Genomic DNA, 18,487 nt, shown 5'->3' on the forward strand with positions numbered 1-18,487 from the left:
CCATGTTGCAAGAGCACATATTTTGTATTTACTTAATTGGTATTAAGGAAATTGTGAGATTTTATGACACTCCTACTAGTACACAAATAGTGGTTTAGCTGGTTAAATAACTGTGTGAGCAATGAGGATGAGCTATTTAAAACATTGTTTTAAATACATTATTGTTTGCCTGTTAAAAAGTTGCGTCTTTGCAATGTTAGAGGGAGTGGACAAACAAAATGGAATTTTAACATAAACAGAAATGTTTATTGTCTCTAAACTTCCGGAGACCTCCAGCTGTTTCACTATAGGAACATGTGAAATGATTTCACCTCTCTGAAGAGAAACTCTCACCCGGGTGATTGCTTGGTCCTTGCATATACTCTGAAACTAAGATCTACTTTGCCAGCCAGTGCCAAATGAAACTGAGAAACATCAATGGCTTGGTGGCTTTGGATAGGCCATACAGAGGTAACAATACTGCATTAAATCCAATTTCTTCTAAAATGACTCATCCAGTTTTGAAATACTTTCAATTTCTATTATTACTGCAGCTATCAGTTTATGGGGCTGTTAGTAACTATATATCAGGGATTCTGACTTATGAAACAGTTGTTAATATCTATTACTGCATATAGATCTAGATGTACAATTAAACATGCAAAAAAACAGTGGAACTAAAACCGGCCAAATCAGTTAGCTGGGTTTACCCCGCGTCTGCAAGGAAAAGCTAGCGAAGGCGCCCTCTGGGGTTTAATGCGCGGGGGAAACCATTGATTCCACACTTTAACCAGAATGAATGGGTTAGCGCACATTAACCCCTGGTTCACCGTGCAGGGAAAAGGCTAATTACTTTAATAGATTTTTCTTATGTAGTGCGATCAATTAACTGTGGGGCATATCCCACAGCTAATTGAATTCCACCATAAGCCATGTTGCTATCTGCAATTTTCTTTTCCATACAGAAACACACCATTCAGACACATAAGCTGGGTACACACTGAAAAGATATATCTGCAGATGACGGTTGCTCATACATACTGAACAGCCATCACCACCTCTGGCCGTGGGTCCCGCAGCCCAGGGGTCGCATCACAACCCCCTCCCCGTCAGCCTCTGCAGCAAGTGTACGGGCTGCAGAGCCGATGCAATATGTCTGTGTACGACGTCATTCATAGATATATCATCTGTACACACTGGCCGACGTGCACACAATATATCGTCCATTCAATTGATATGTTCACGCGTCTGTAGGTTTGTCATAATGTAGGCACTATGGAAGAGGATTAAAAACCATTCAGCAGGTTTGTTAAAGAAAGGACAGTTACAGGAATTACAGCAGATCGGGATTAAGGAGGGCCACAAATGTATCTAATAAAGAGTGCATTTTATAGGGTGTCACAAATTGAAGCAAAATCAATTAACTTGTACAATTAAATAATATTTCCATTCAAATGTAAATCACTTGAAGTTCCAAAATCATAAATTCTCTAACATAGGGAATATATTTAGCCCGAAAGTCCTTACAATATAAAAAGTGCAATGACTAATATTTTCTATTTTGATAGAAAGTTATGTAAAATTGATGTACAAGTCTTGACTACACTTTTAAAATGCCTAAGAATAGAACAAACTGCAAAGAAGGTTATCATAAAGTACTGGATTGCTGGATTCCCCAATAAATTGTCTATTGTGCAATTGTTCCTGGTATCTTTCAGTGGCACAGTAATATCATCCAGTACCTATCTTACTGCGCCAGGTAAGTGTAATATCTCCGGAAGATACTATTGATAATAACTGAATTGGCAAATGTCATATTTGTAATGGAATAATTTATGGAAATTTATTTATTCCATTGAAAAGCAGCCAACTGTGAGATAGGCACTATATATAATGTAACCAAATTTTTATCAGCTATTCGATATAAAAGAAACCCTTGTAGCTAAACTATTTTCATGGTCAAAATAAGATAAGCAATAAAATTACATTACATTTTAATATACAGTATATACAACATTAAATATTGTTTGTCAAATTTATGGTATAGCACTTTATTATTTTATATTGTGCATTATAATAAGTGATATGTTATGTCAGCTTTCTCAGTTATTTCTAATCATTACATTTCCAGCTACTGAGTATTACCAAGTCGGAAAATAATATATACATAAAGCCACATTACTATTATCACATCATTATTTTCTTTCAGGTGTAAACATGACAAAAAGCAAATATGTCAGAAAAACAAGTTGATATTAAAATGCCTTAAGTCATCTAACAATAATTACATTTTATTTGCTTTCAGTTTTCTGCAATTGCTTCCTAGAAATTCCCCAGCACAAAACCTGAACCTGTTTCCTGGGTGTGAGCTGTTTGTGTAACGCCCACATGCACAGTATCAGCACCAGGATATAAGGCTGTATATATTTGACACATAAATATCACTTCAACCAACACAGAATTAGCCATCACCAGAGAAAAGAGATCACAGAATTTTAAGCCACATCTTATTGAAGATGCTTTCTGCAGCTCTTCATGTAAGTACTATTTGAAAGGTGTACATATAAAATTGGACACCTTTTACTAAAGGGAATGTTAAAAAAAAAAAAAAAAAAAACTTAAACTGAAAATATGCTGCAATCTGTAACTTTTTGTCATATTTAATCATTTATTGGTATTTCGTTCTGTTTGCTGCTGTATTTTACTTTTGTATGATTTACTAATACAATCTTTGCATATATATTTACAAGTATATTAAACTTCCCAGCATGATCCATTTCCATATATGGCGATTTTCTGCTACAAATTACACTGGGCATCATTGATGTTAAAAAAATATATATATATTTTTTACATTTATTAATTAATCCAAGGACAGTGCAATTGGGAAAATAAGTGTTTGATGACAAAGAGACACAACGGAATGAAGTCACATGAAGGCAAGTAGGTGTGTTTGCTTTGGGAAATGTTCTACCAGAGGCTAAGAATAAATATGTTACTGGAACAGTTGGAGGTACAGTAGGAAGATGGAACGGTAGTGCAAAGAAGCATTTCTTTGAATTCTAATGAATACTCTCAGCATTTGTGATAGGTATTCATAGTAAAAAAAAAAAAATATCGATGATGGAATTTAAAGAAATTTTAGAACATTTTTACAAAGTTGTCAAAGAGTTGTATAATAACTTCATGATACAAGGCTTAAAGTGTCTACGTAAAAAGAATAGGACAAGGTGATGACTTATAATATCTAAAATTCTTATTATATGTAGTAACAAGTATATTATACTATATATCAGTGGTTCCCAAACTTGGTCCTCAAGACACCCTAATAGTAAATGTTATAAGGATATCCATGGTTGTGCACAGATTGTATAATCAAACTTACTGAGGTATGAATTAATACCCCTTTCAGACTTATGCCAAATACCCGGGTTTTTGCAGGTGAACGTGCATCAACGGCGTAAGTCTGAAAGGTGCAATCCGGGTTGAGAGTTCCGTGTCAGCTACCCTGCTAGCTAACAGGGTTTTTCCTGGGACTTTCAACCTGGGTAGATGGCTCGACTCTAGTGTGAAAGGTGCTATCCGTGTCATTTAGACCCGGGTCGGCGCCTTAAACAAACTGATTGGCCAGGGGATAGTGGCGCTTGGAGAGATTATCTCCAATAACACATAAATAAATCAACTGTAATTACACTACATATTACACTAAACATTAAAATTAAACTTTACAATACTCATAAAAATAGTAATGACCAATAAAATCAATCCTAGCAGACCAACCTCAATGTCAATAAGTATGCTCACCTCCTAAAAGTCAATTAACAGGAGAGAATAGGATTGCACTATATTCCAAGATAATTAATTAAACACATGTGGAGAAATAGTTCCAAGAAAACATATGGAGCCGGAAAAATTCCCAGGGGCCTTCCTAGCAAATGGTAAGTCCACCGGTCCGGTTCCTCAGTTTAAAGTGTCACTGCAGTGATAGTTAATATTGAGATGCAGGGTTTTTGTTCCACCCAATTATTCTCTGTAATAGCTGTTGTTTGTCTTAAGGTAGAGGTCAGCTGGCAACTCTAACAATTCAGACGTATATATAGCCAGAGAGGGAGACTTAATCCATGCTACAATGTATTTTGCGATTAGCAGGTGTCTCACAGCAAGCAGTAACTCCATATACACCGCACTGTGGTATGAGATATCATGAGATATCACATTCTGTCTCTTACCCGATGTAATGGGGTTCAGTATTCCGCCTTTTTGCAACTTGGAATATACAGCGGTAATTGTGCAAGTCCATAAATCCAAAAAAAAGGTCCGCAGGAAAAGACACCCTGACACATTTCTCCATCTCTATCAGGTGACAGTTTCCTCAGAGGGTAGACCTACCCTCTGAGAAAACTGTTACCGGATAGAGATGGGGAAACGCTTGGAATATAATGCAATCCTATTCCCTCCTGTTAATTGACTTTAAGAAGGTGAGCATACTTATTGACATTGAGGTTGGTCCACTAGGATTCATTTAAATATTCAAAGTTTAATTTTAATGTTTAGTGTAATAAATTACAGCTGATTTATTTATGTCTGTTGGTTATAACTCTAAACGCGCACCCAGCGTTTTACACCAAATTTCTGTATATATATATATATAGCTTTTTTGGGGAGCAGTGTAGTATTATTTTATACTAACTTGGGATACTTCTTTATTACTTTATAACTATATAGGTGCGCCCTAATTGAGGATCACAAGGGTGATTCTTGTCGTTTTATTACAGCAATTCCCACAGGTTGAGAACTCCTGAACTACACCATTATCATTTCTGTCATCAATATGTTCCTATTGAACAAAATAATTGGAAAGTGTATAAGCTTTACTTCATTATAGAATTATAAATCATATTATTAAAGTAGAGGGATAGGCACATTTGCAATAGAAGACGGAGATTGTGAAGGTGGAGCAGCCTCTAGTGGCTGTAACAAGCAATACAATATGATTACAGAGTACTATTACAGTGACCGAATTCAGGATAAAAATATGTAATGACTCAAGCAGAAATGTTTATGGGACATGACATACTCGAGACGTACTTCAAATTTGAAACATTGTTATATAACTTTATATTTAATATACATTTTTATTAACTTTAAGAAACAATATTCTCAGAATATTTTTATCCTTGTTAGAACACAAAGAGACTTCACCAACTATCAAGGCACATCCACAAGCCAACTCCTAAAGGTAATTATCAAATACAAAAATTGATTTTTCACTACAACAATTTTATCCTTGAAGATAATTGGGTGGTCTTCCTGCTACTGCCCATTTACTACTTCAAAATGGCTGACATTGGTCTGGTCCTTTTCGGGATAGATTGTTGTGGCTGCAATCAGACATTATCATTTTCTCTGTCTGTTTTTTCAATATTATAAATGAGAGCTTTACTGATTAGTGTTATCCAATGTTCTTTTCTTTCTATTTGTAGATGTACATGCCCACCTCATATACATATTTATTTCCATAAAGCTCAGACTGTTAGCATACAGTATACTGTGTAATTACTACAAAGCACTAATGCCTAATATATGGTAGATGCTATTACACTAACAAACATTAATGTGGTATGTCTCTTATCAGTGGCTGTAGGACACCAGGTAGAAGAATCCGTCACCAACAGTTTTGCATCATTCATCCATGAGATCCGCCCCGATCACCTCTCTGATATTGTGCGGCACAGAAGTAAGCGCATGATCCTGGACAGCATTGGGGTCGGACTGGTCGGCAGCACAACTCATGTCTTCAATATTGTGGTGAAATACTGCCAGGTAATACATAATGGCCATGATCTGTGATATTGAATCATCTGGGGTGGTGGGATGAGATTACAGAACTATGGACTAGAAAATGAATAAACCCTTCAAAAAACTAATAGTTGTATCTTTTCTGGAAAAAAAAAAAACTTGCCATCACTGTTTTATAGACACTTACATCCCCAGATCAGTAATCACTAACAATAAACTAGTAAAATAAAGTGAATTACAGTAAATAAAACTTTGAACCACTATCTCTGAGCACCAGGATTTAATCTCCTTAGTTATAAAAATTAATTATAAATTAATCCTTCAGATTTGCTTTAAGTATTGACATTATATTATTTCGTTTCTTCAGGACCTATATTTTTCAACATATGGAAATTCTGCCCTTTGTTCTGTCTATGGACAGAAAGGGTTAAAGCTCTTTCCGACCCTGGCTGCCTATGCCAATGGAGTTGCTGTAAGTAGACTTTACTATAAATAAAAATAAAATAATATTTATTATATAGTTGCTCAGTCCATCTAATCATTTCCCTGTCACCATAGGTTCACTCCATGGACTTTGATGACACGTGGCACCCTGCCACACACCCTTCTGGTGCCGTGCTTCCTGCAATCCTGGCACTGTCACAGATACTGTCACATGGCAGAAAGATCAGTGGTGAGGAACTGCTGACGGCTTTCAATGTAGGGATTGAAATACAAGGAAGACTTATGGGTTTCTCCAGCGAAGCAAAGAGCATTCCTAAAAAGTGAGTACTTAGTCCCAATGGGTAATTACATTTTCTTCCAATTACTTTACTTGTATATCAACAGGGCCGTAACTAGGTGTGTGGAACCGGTGCCTGTGGGTGGAACCGTTGCTGCCTCATGGTGCCTGAAACGAAACCCTGCAGCCAGTATTGCAATGGCAATGCCGCCCCTAGACTCCTGCAGACACTACAAACAGGCACCTTGCCATGTGTACAGCATTTTGAAGATGCTCTGGGCACTGCTGCACTTCCAGGTGCTGGCAACCCCACACCTATGCGTGACATGACATCATGCACAAAGGGGATGCGGGCAGCACAGGGCACCATTAAGTCCTGTGTCTATATATATATATATATATATAATGTCCAAAACTTGCAAAAAGGCAGCACTCAAAGACTTCAATATACCGTGAAGAAAGACCCTCCGGGGTAACTTTTATTGTGTCATAGTCGACGTTTCGGTGAACTTGTCCCCTTTCTCAAGGAAACATAAACAGGAACAATACAAACATGATAATTAAAAAGAAAAAACACTCACTCCATACCTCACTCCATGGTGTGCCAGGCTCCATCCACCGTCAGACACCGATTAGAGGTATATTGAAGTCTCTGAGTGCCGCCTTTTTGCAAGTTTTGGACTATTTGTGGGGAGCAATACCCCGTTGGAGGGCACCAGAGCAATTTGGAAGTTAAAGGACTGGTGCGTGCCGGGTTCCATTTGCAATATATATATATATATATATATATATATATAATCACAATCTATCTATATTATCCCCATTGGCATATCTATAATGGGTCCAGGGAGACCACAATGCACACCCTACACCCATATTTATACTTACCTGTCCAGAGTCCCGCCACGTCGGCCAGTGTTGCAGACTAAACACAATAGAAAAATGACTCCATTTTCCCAGGGATTTGTGCATGTAGTAAAGAACATAGTGTGGGCGCTATGTATCTGGAAACCTGCACATATGCAGGAGATGCTGGCACAATGCCAGAGTCTACTGCGCTGTCAGAGAGGAGGGGGTCCGTACAGAGGCTGCACACGGGCCCCCTTCTCTCTTAAACAGCCTCTGATCATCCCAGTCCCTTTCACATTTTTGGGACATCCCTGTTATATGTATTCCTTATTAATGACTGCTAATGGACAACACAGGAACTATCCTGGAAACATGGAGACTCTAGTCCCTAGCTTGGACCCTATCTGGCATTAACTTATTACAAAAGAAAAACAGTTTGTGAAGATCTATTAACTATTTTTTTTTTTTATTACAGTTACACATATAATGTAATAATATTTTCTCACTACAGATTTCATCCACCGTCTGTGGTTGGCACCATGGGAAGTGCTGCAGCATCAGCCAATCTCCTCTCATTAGATAAAGAGCAATGCACTCATGCCCTGGCAATTGCTGCCTCCCTTGCTGGTGCTCCTATGGCAAATGCTGCCACCCTGGCTAAGCCCCTGCACATTGGCAATGCCACTAGGTTAGGTCTGGAAGCTGCTATCCTGGCTGCTAAGGGAATGGAGGCCAATACACTCATACTTGATGATGTGCCCGGCTGTGCTGGCTTTAGTGCTTTTTATGGCGATTACCAGCCTAAGCCATTATCTCCCCCAGGAAAACATTATGAATTTATTCTGGAGAAGCAAGACATTGCATTCAAGTCTTTTCCTGCACATCTAGGGATGCACTGGGTCGCTGATGCTGCTGCTTCAGTTAGAAATACATTTGTCCAACAATATGGCTCACTCAACCCATCCGATATTCAGTCTATTGTTCTTAGAGTCCCAGTATCCAAATACATTGACAGGCCCTATCCAGACTCAGAACACCAGGCTCGCCACTCTTTCCAGTTCAATGCCTGCACCACACTCCTAGATGGTGAAGTTAACGTCCGTTCCTTCCATGAAGACACCATGTTCCGTAATGAAGTCCACGATCTCCTGAGCAAAGTGGTGGTGGAGCATCCTGGAGATAATGAAGCCAACTTTGACAAGATGTACGCAGAGGTGGCTCTGCTGCTGAGAAATGGGGATGTGATTATAGGGAAATGTGACACTTTTTATGGACATTGGAGAAAACCCCTGAGCCGGGAATCCCTGCTGAAGAAATTCTCCTCCAATGCCCGACATGTCCTGCAGGAAGACCAGGTGCAAGGTGTAATACAGATAGTAGACAATCTAGAAAGTGTCAAAGACAGCTCCCTACTGCCACTGCTACTCCAATAACTCATAAGAATAATTCTTATTTACGTATGCCGAGTTATTGGTGCACATTGAATAATGGGTGGCAGAATGACATACAAAAATATGAAACACGTAAAGTGTTGTGAACTTTTAATACAGTTTACAGACATTCTAAAGCTGGACTTTAGCATATTATTTATTAATAAGTGAACTAGCTGTTAACGGATGAATTACACAAAAAGGATTATAGTAAAGTTTGGCAACTTTTAAGTATACCACATCAATATCTTCAGAATTCATTAGGAAGTAGCGACATCAATAAAGCATGGGGCACTTTGTGTCACTGAATATTGGTCGTGATCAGACAACATGGCTGTAGATAATCACATCTTAAGGAAAGGGTTAGGAAATGATGGTTTACTTTCTCACATGTTTTACTACACACTTAACAGCTGGTGTTTGATTTGATTTATTTAAAATATATATTTAAAAAGAAATTTATGAGCAGGACTTATGATGATTTGAGTGTATCTATAAATACCAGGTAAAACATATAGAACCTAACATATGAAACGCTGGGATTCTTGCATGATGGAAAAAAAAAAAAGATAATTTTCTTTGTATATTTGATAATGATCCAATTTAACTTAATACTGTCATTATAATTGCTATAAACAGTTTTTTTGTTATCCAAGAACCATTCATTTAATTATTTTCAGTGTTTTCAAAGTATAGGGCATAACTGAATGGAGCAATGATAATATCTGTGTTAAAACGTTGGACAATTGTAATTTAAGATGATTCTATCATTAAAAGTTTCATTATTTGTATAACTATATATTGTTTATTATTGCCTTATTTTAAGTAAGTTGCAAATCCAGCTAATTGGTGCAAATATGCAGTTATTGCAGTGGCCGGGGTGCAATAGAAATTTGTATTTGCGGCCAGTCAATGATATCACCTGTTTTGCACGTAGCGCACGAATGCTGCGCATTTTCACACCGTCATTTAAATGAGTTAGTTGCAGTGGTGGACGAAGATGATTTGGGACCCTGAGCTGTAGGCAGGGCCGGATTGATGGCCACATGGGCCTGGAGCTGAAAATGACTAAGGGCCTATTATGAGAAGCAGAGGAGGCGTGACCAGTGCTGTGTAGTTGTGTCTAGTGCCATGTGGGCGTGTACCCCGTTATACTCTCTGCTCCAAAGTCTCCCTAATTATGTAAAGGAAAAAAAATCCTTCATTTTGTGAGGTAAATAGAAATACAATTTTACTACTTATGATTTATGGCTGACCATATGGAGCGCAGATAGCTAGTCAACATTATGTTGTCATGACAATGGGCCTATTTTTACGTGGAGGCCTGGAGCTGTAGCTCCATCCGCCCCATTGTTAATCTGGCCCTGGCTGTAGGTATGCCATGGGTACTCTCCCAACATGCAAGTCTCAGTTATATCGGAAAGATACACTATGCGGCACACAATGGACTGCAGACAGGTGCTACACCACATAATGTACATTTCACATAACTCGTATGGCCTGATGTACGTACCACTCTCCTCTTTCTGGGTCACATCTGTCTCTCCTAGTCACACATTACTCCTACCCTCGTCACATATGGCCCCACTTTTTCCCTCCCATTTCACATGTGAGCTTGGGTCACAAGTGACAAGGTAAGCATATGTGACAAGGTGATAGTGTAGTAGGCATATGCGATGTATAACCTTCTCACATTAACTCTGTCACATATGTTCATCCACCATTATTCCTTTGTCATGCGTGTCCCAAGCTCTAGCCCCATAACACAGGCTCCATCCTGCAGAAGTTTACTATGGAAGAGGTGTATAGTCATATTCAAATCTCTCACCACTGCTGCTACATGAGGTGGGGAACTCTATGACTCCCATAGATGTCACCAATGCTTTGCTGACTGCCCACACCGCAGTGTGAACACCTCTGTTATATGCACATGGTTTCTTCGTAATGGGCACACCATCAAATAATGGTATATACCTTCTTATGATCCCAATTGAGCAGGACAGCTCCCCAAAATATGGAAAGTCCTGCCAGAGTCAGTGCAGTGGTGTTGCTCTTTCATACCGGTTACTGTAGGTTTGGTTACAAACTGATACTTTTATTGTCATAAACTCCTTTGTCCTCTTTGGAAGAAGGATAGGTATTACTCAGCTGCTGGAAAGTCAAACAAACTATCTCTTTCCCCACATCCAGTTTAACTCAATAACACCCACATTTAACACTATGAATAAGCATTACCCTTTGCACAGCCGTCCCCCTCCCAAACCACAGTTAACATTAAAATAACAGCATTCAGTTAAATAGGTCCCCTAACAGGGGCTGGCTGGCAACTTTTAGCCTGGGGGGCAAATGCATGCAGGCGGCCCTGGCAGAGGAGTAGCGTGTAGCCATGATGCCCGAAGAACGTGCGTGCTACGGCGCCCCCCACCCCCTCAAGTGTTCCAGGGAGGAGGTGGGTCCATATGGGATTAATGTAAAGTTAAAACAAAAATTAGGGACAACCCTCCTATCGTAGTGCCCATATGCAGTGCCCGCTTGTGGCCCAGGAGAAGACCCCCTTATGCAGGCCTCCAGTAGCGATCCCCCCTATGCAGTGCCCCCCAGTAGTAAGCCCCTTATATTGTGCCCCCAGTAGTGGTCCCCCGTGTAGTGCCCCTTGTGCCCCCAATATTGTGCCCCCAGTAGTGGTCCCCCCCTGTGCAGTGCCCCTTGTGCCCCCAGTAGTAAGCCCCTTATATAGTGCCCCCAGTAGCAGTCCACCCCCATGCAGTGCCCCCAATTGTGGTAACCCTTATGCAGTGCACCCAAAATAGTGGCCCCAGTTGTAGTCTTCCCCCTAAGCAGTACCCCCAGTATTGCCCTTTATATAGAGCCCCCAGCAGTGGTCCCTCGATGCTGTGCTCTCAGTGGTAGTCCCCCCCCTATGTAGTGCCCCTAGTAGTAGTCCCTTCCTTCCTATGCTGTGCCCCTAGTAGTAGTCCCCTCCCCTTGTAGTGCCCCTAGTAGTAGTCCCCTCCCCTTGTAGTGCCCCTAGTAGTAGCCCCCCCCCTTGTAGTGCCCCCAGTAGTAGTAGCCCCCCCCTTGTAGTGCCCTCAGTAGTAGTCTCCCCCTTGTAGTGCCCCCCCCTTGTAGTGCCCTCAGTAGTAGTCTCCCCCTTGTAGTGCCCCCAGTAATAGTCCCCCCGCTTGTAGTGCCCCCAATAGTAGTAGTCACCCCTTGTAGTGCCCCCAGTAGTAGTATTCCCCCCCTTGTAGTGCCTCCAGTAGTAGTAGTGCCCCCAGTAGTGGTCTCCCCCTTGTAGTGCCAGCCCCCCCCCCAGTAGACACACGTAATAAAAAATATTAAAAATAAAACACTTACCTGAATCCCCACTCCCGCCATCCGCTCCTTCATCTGTCCTCCTGGCCGGGCCACTGCATTATGGGAGAGATGTCATGATGCCTCTCCCATTACCCACTGCGGGAGCCGGATGATGGAGCGGCTCCTGCGCAGCAGCAGCTAATGAGAGTCTGTCAGACTCTCATTGGCTGCTGATCAAAACAAACACACAGCTGCCGGAGCCGGCAGCTGTGTGTTAGTCAGTGTAGCGCTGACCGTCCGGTCAGCGCTACATGTGCGGTGGAGCCTGTGTAGCGCTGACCGTCTGGTCAGCGCTACATGTGCGGTGGAGCCTGTGTAGCGATGACCGTCTGGTCAGCGCTACATGTGCGGTGAAGCCTGTGTCACAGAGAAACAGGTGGCCCACGGCCCGCATGGCGCTGCGGCCCGGGGGGCACATGGCACCCTGCCTCCTGGCCCAGCCCACCACTGTCTCCTAACCAGGGCAGACGCTTGGCTTCTCTGCACCCAGCACAGTCTTGTGCTGCCACACCCCTTTCCTGCCCCGCACCCTCCCCCCTAAGCGTATACCAAATAACACCAGCTGGGAAGGCAGGATTTTCCAGAACCAGCAGATGGTGAGTTCAGGCAGGGCTGCGCCCTTTAGGCTACGGTGCACAGGGCGACGGCCCAGCCTTGAGCCGCCACTGCTCAAAATCTCCAACTAGTTCTTTCATTAAAAAAGCATTGTGGATCAGCCCAGTGCCCTGACAGAAGGACATTCAACAGGGCAGAGGCCCAAGGGCAAATTGGGCCAGTGCCATGGAACCCTTATTGCCCTGGGCAGTTGCTAGGAGTCTATTTACTAAGCAGTTTTAGGAGAGAGTGAAAAGTGATAAGAAAGTGATAAGGTGCCAGTCAATCAGCTCCCAACTGTCATCTCACAGGCTGTGTTTGAAAAATTACAGTTGGGAGCTGATTGGCTGGCACCTTATCACTTTTCACTGTCTCCTAACACCGCTTAGTGAATAGGCCCCTTAGTATAATTCACCATGCCAAGGATAGGTCTACTCCTAACCATGAATCTGACCGAACGTTTTACATTTGCCTTTTCTGCAGTGCAAAATGGTTTTGTTGAGGTGAAAACCTGCCCCTTGCATAGCTGTACTTACAATAATGTTTACACTGCCTTGGTTTGCAAGCTCTCATGGCCAGTACCTTCTTTCCACAGTCTCCCCCTAGCACTTCCTATGGCACCAGTGCCCGCCCCCCCCCCCCCCCCAGTCACACACTTGGATACTAATTTAGCCAAATTTGTCGAGACCTAGGCATCCCTTTTCACACCATTACGTTTATCAACACACATAATTATCCTACTACATTCAGTAAGATGTTTATCATAAAGCACAATATTTTTCTTATACACAGAGTACAGGCAGGGACAAGTAGAAATGCAAGAATGACAAACACTAGCAGAAAACTACTAGAATGCTGCAAGCAGGATAGGTGACTCCTGGCAGGCCAGAAGCTATAAGGCCCCAATTGTGCTTATTATTCCAATTATTCAGGGAGCCAATCAGAACACCAGAACAGAGATAGGTCCCATGCAATTCATTACACTGCAGCCGAGTAGCTGCACAGAGACAGACCACTTACAATAATTACACTGCAGCCGAGTAGCTGCACAGACACAGACCACTTACAATAATTACACTGCAGCCGAGTAGCTGCACAGAGACAGACCACTTACAATAATTACACTGCAGCCGAGTAGCTGCACAGAGACAGACCACTTACAATAATTACACTGCAGCCGAGTAGCTGCACAGAGACAGACCACTTACAATAATTACACTGCAGCCGAGTAGCTGCACAGACACAGGCCACTTACAATAATTACACTGCAGTCGAGTAGCTGCACAGAGACAGGCCACTTACAATAATTACACTGCAGCCGAGTAGCTGCACAGAGACAGACCACTTACAATAATTACACTGCAGCAGAGTAGCTACACAGACCACTTACAATAATTACACTGCAGCCGAGTAGCTGCACAGAGACAGACCACTTACAATAATTACACTGCAGCCGAGTAGCTGCACAGAGACAGACCACTTACAATAATTACACTGCAGCCGAGTAGCTGCACAGACACAGACCACTTACAATAATTACACTGCAGCCGAGTAGCTGCACAGAGACAGACCACTTACAATAATTACACTGCAGCCGAGTAGCTGCACAGACACAGACCACTTACAATAATTACACTGCAGCCGAGTAGCTGCACAGACACAGACCACTTACAATAATTACACTGCAGCCGAGTAGCTGCACAGACACAGACCACTTACAATAATTACACTGCAGCCGAGTAGCTGCACAGACACAGACCACTTACAATAATTACACTGCAGCCGAGTAGCTGCACAGACACAGACCACTTACAATAATTACACTGCAGCCGAGTAGCTGCAGGTACAAAGAAAGCATACCGACTGTAATAACGGCCAGGACCAACAGGCAGTGCGAATGCAGAGAGTCCCAGTTGCCTAGCAACCATCAGGACCTTCGGCCATTGCAGCTGGCGTGACACAGCGCCCCACTTGCTTAGTAACAACTGGGACCCACCTGACCCGTGAGCCGCTCTGGCAGCTCCTAACAGTCTCTGGAAGGTTAAAGTAATCTAGGAGTGAGGAGAGGCAGAGAAAGTTACAGCACTGTGGTGAAAAGTATACGTCATGTCAAGTCCATCCTCTTTCCTCTCTATCATCCCTTTCAATAAAAATGTTTTATCAATTGTAAAATAATGCTCAGATTAGCATCAATTGTGGCAACACTGAGGCAAAAATGGGTCCCACAAAGTACAGGACAAGAATCGCAGACAGACATCTCTGAGCAAAGGCAAAATGACAGACTTTTTGCCAAGTGAAAATGATCACAGCAAGGAATAGTAGGGGAATAGCAGGGGAATGCTTCCTCTTCTCCCATTTACCTCATCATTATAATCTCTCGCCACACAACAAATTCTAACTTTGCTAGAAATGTCTACACATCATCACCACCAATAGTAAGGTGCTTTTTCATTTCTGACAGATCCATCTATAGTGTTTAAAACTTCATGCTTATTAAGAAATAATTAGAACAAATTTGGTCACATGTAGTGGAATAATTCTTTGTTTTCACCAACTGGTTAAATAAACTTTATATCCAGTTTGCAGTTTCCTTATAGTTAGGTAATCTGTCAGACTTTGACAAACACAGTTTCTCTGAAAAAGTCTAAGGAGGACATCAGGTGTTTCCACCAAAGAACTAATTCATATAAGGTTATGATTATTACTGCCACAGCATTAACTGCACTTCAACATATTGTGCCAGTTTATTAATAGAAAACATCTTTTAATGAGCGGTGTCACATTCACTTTATAATCCAGGATGGAGGGTATAGAAGGGGGAGGAGCATACTCAGATTGAGTTTAAAGTGCCAAAGTCCTAACTGAGGCAATAAGGGGTCTATTTATCAAGCAGTGAAAAATATGGAGAAGTGAACCAGTGGAGAAGTTGCCCATAGCTACCAATCAGCTTTGAAGTAGCATTTATCAAGTACAATCTATAAAATAATAGGTAGAAGCTGATTGGCTGCTATGTACAACTTCTCCACTGGTCTAATTCTCCATGTTTTTCACTGCTTGTAAATAGACCCCTATATCCCCATGATCCAGTGTCCAGTGTGGATTCAAAGAAAATGATTTAACATAAGTATAAAAATCTTTTAATTGAATACTGGAAAAAGAATACTATACCGCAGTGGTGACACAGGGGTCTATTTACCAAGCCTTGGATGGAGATAAAGTACCAGCCAATCAGCTCCTGTCATTTTTCAAACACAGCCTGTGACATGGCAGTTAGGAGTTGATTGGCTGGTACTTTATCTCCGTTCACTTTATCACCATCCAAGGCTTAGTAACTAGACCCCACAAAAACAACAAGCTAATTGTGTTATCAAATCTTTCAAATTGCTTCCTAAGCATAAAGTTGGATACACACCTATACAATCACACTTTTCATGCAATGTTACAATCAACTTCACTCCAGTGTGAAAGCCCTGACCACAATGCTGATAAGCACGTACACACCTACACAATCATACTTGTCATAGTTAATCCCTGTCTGACCAAAATACCAGAAGTAATGATTTTACCACCATATGCACTCTCCCGATTTCAGGCTACACTCATGGCAGATCTAACCAGAAACATATTGGGCTGGAAAAGGGGATTACCTGTTGTGATCTATACATAGGGCCAAATGTAATAGGGTGAGAGGTTAGAAAATGTGAGTTTAGCAGTAACCTCTCACATTGGTCGAGTTTTATCTTTAAAAAAAAACCTCACAATTTAAAATCTCATTCAGACGTTTTCCCATTTTGGTCTAAAAACATGCAAGTTTGCCTGTTCTCGGACTCTTTTACATTGGCTCTTTTACCCTGCTACATTTGGCCAATAATCTCCAAAAATTAAAATTATATCAAATCTGTTGTGATTCTTTAAATGAAAATATATTATTAAATCATATGAGAAAGGTGTAAACAGTATTTAGCAACTGTGGTATAGCTTTAGGCTATATACAGGTGTACTGACTCATGGGAGCAGCCACTATGGATTTTGCACTTTAAATAATACACATAATGGAACTTCAGAACGATGGTATAGAGGGTGTATGCATTTAGCCAGCAATACATACCAAGCTGACATTTTATGGAGTGAAAAAAAAAAATGTACTGCAGTGTGTCACTGTCTCTAGGCCAAATACACTTGTGGACAATGATAAATGGAGGATTCTTTAAAACAACATGACAACAACATTTCATTTACTGATGTCGGAAAGTTCACATGAGAGTACTAAGAAAGCCACCTGCCCGGTTTCCTTATGCACACCCTCAAAGGCGGCGCTACTGCTGGAGGTCGCAAGAACAATCGAAGGTGTGCAAACACTTAACTACTGGTCCGATATGGCACCATCAAATGGAATGAATATAAACAGCACATAAGACGTGTTTTCACCTGACAAAAAGTGATTGAAGGTGTGTTCACACACCTACGATATAGTATGAATGGGTCATGAATCGCAAGAACGGTCTGACGATTGTACAGGTGTGTACCCAGCTTAGTATTCATTCAGCACATCAGAGCAGGATACACGTTCACCAAAAATAAAGAGCCCTCTGAGGTAATGGTAGGTCTAAATCTATGCATATTTGAGCATACAATTAGGGAGAGCATACTGTAATCATAATTGCAAAACACGATTTACATATTATATTCTATTTACTGTAAGTACCACCGATACAGGTTGAGTCTCCCATATCCAAAATGCATGGGACCAGGGGTATTTTGGATACCGGAATATTCCGTATTTTGGAATATTTGCATAAAATAATTAAATATCTTGAGAATGGGATCCAAATCTAAACACAGAATGCATTTGTGTGTTATATACACCTTATGCACATAGCCTGAAGGTAATTTTATACTATATTTTTAATAATTTTGTGCATCAAAAAAAAATTGTGCACATACATGAAATTCATTTATGTTTCAAATACACCTTCTACACACAGCCTGAAGGTAATTTTATACTATATTTTTAATAATTTTAAACAAAATTTGTGTACATTGAACCACCAGAAAGCAAAGATTTCACTTACTCAGTCATGCTAAAAATATTCCGTATTCCGCAATATTTGGCTATGGGAGACTCAACCTGTACATTGTTGAAAAGCCAATTTCAGACAGGACGTGGAAGAGTCATTTCTAAAGCCATATTAGTATAATTGTGCAAAACAAACTATATAAGCTTATTATACACATACAATTCCTATAGCAAAACTTTTATAGTGTAAAATATAGATAAATGCATAACAAATATGTTGCATAATGTTTCCAAAAGTAATCATAATATAGCACATAAAGCTTGGCACATATTTTTATGCACTTGTGAACATTGGGCCTGATTCATTACGGATCGCTATTTCGATCGCAGCTGCGATTACGCACGCCGACCAACTGCGAAAATATTCTGTTTGCAATCACAATGCTGTCTCAGCCTAACATAAGGACGCCCACATCCCCTTACTCACATCTGTAAGAATAATAATACTTAGCAAAACCATCAGTAACATCGAGTACCATCGGAGCCTCACACACAATTGCATAAGGTCAGACCTTACTCAGAAATTGCTAACCTCGTCGCACGCAGTGGGAGCTCAAGCTGCGTGTGCCATTGCAGTGGCTAATTTATGCACGCCCCTGTGACGGCATTCATATGCACAGACTCACCTGCGTTCTGCCGACCACCCCCCCCAAATGCTCACATCCTCTCAACCACTCTGCA

At 41.1% G+C, this 18,487-nt stretch overlaps 1 protein-coding gene across 1 annotated transcript; it reads left to right on the forward strand.

Moving 5' to 3' along the window:
* The first annotated feature begins 2,434 nt into the window (after nucleotides 1-2,434).
* On the forward strand, nucleotides 2,435-9,526 carry LOC148507837 (cis-aconitate decarboxylase-like). The gene is made up of 6 exons (XM_088445497.1): nucleotides 2,435-2,516; nucleotides 5,164-5,218; nucleotides 5,615-5,802; nucleotides 6,146-6,250; nucleotides 6,337-6,542; nucleotides 7,860-9,526. The coding sequence occupies exons 1-6, from the start codon at nucleotides 2,496-2,498 to the stop codon at nucleotides 8,779-8,781; spliced, it is 1,497 nt and encodes a 498-aa protein (XP_088301623.1). The 5' UTR covers nucleotides 2,435-2,495; the 3' UTR covers nucleotides 8,782-9,526.
* Nucleotides 9,527-18,487: the final 8,961 nt, after the last annotated feature.

The sequence above is a fragment of the Taudactylus pleione genome, unplaced genomic scaffold (genome assembly GCF_031769625.1).
Source record: "Taudactylus pleione unplaced genomic scaffold, aTauple2 ptg000381l, whole genome shotgun sequence".
NCBI lineage: Eukaryota > Metazoa > Chordata > Amphibia > Anura > Myobatrachidae > Taudactylus > Taudactylus pleione.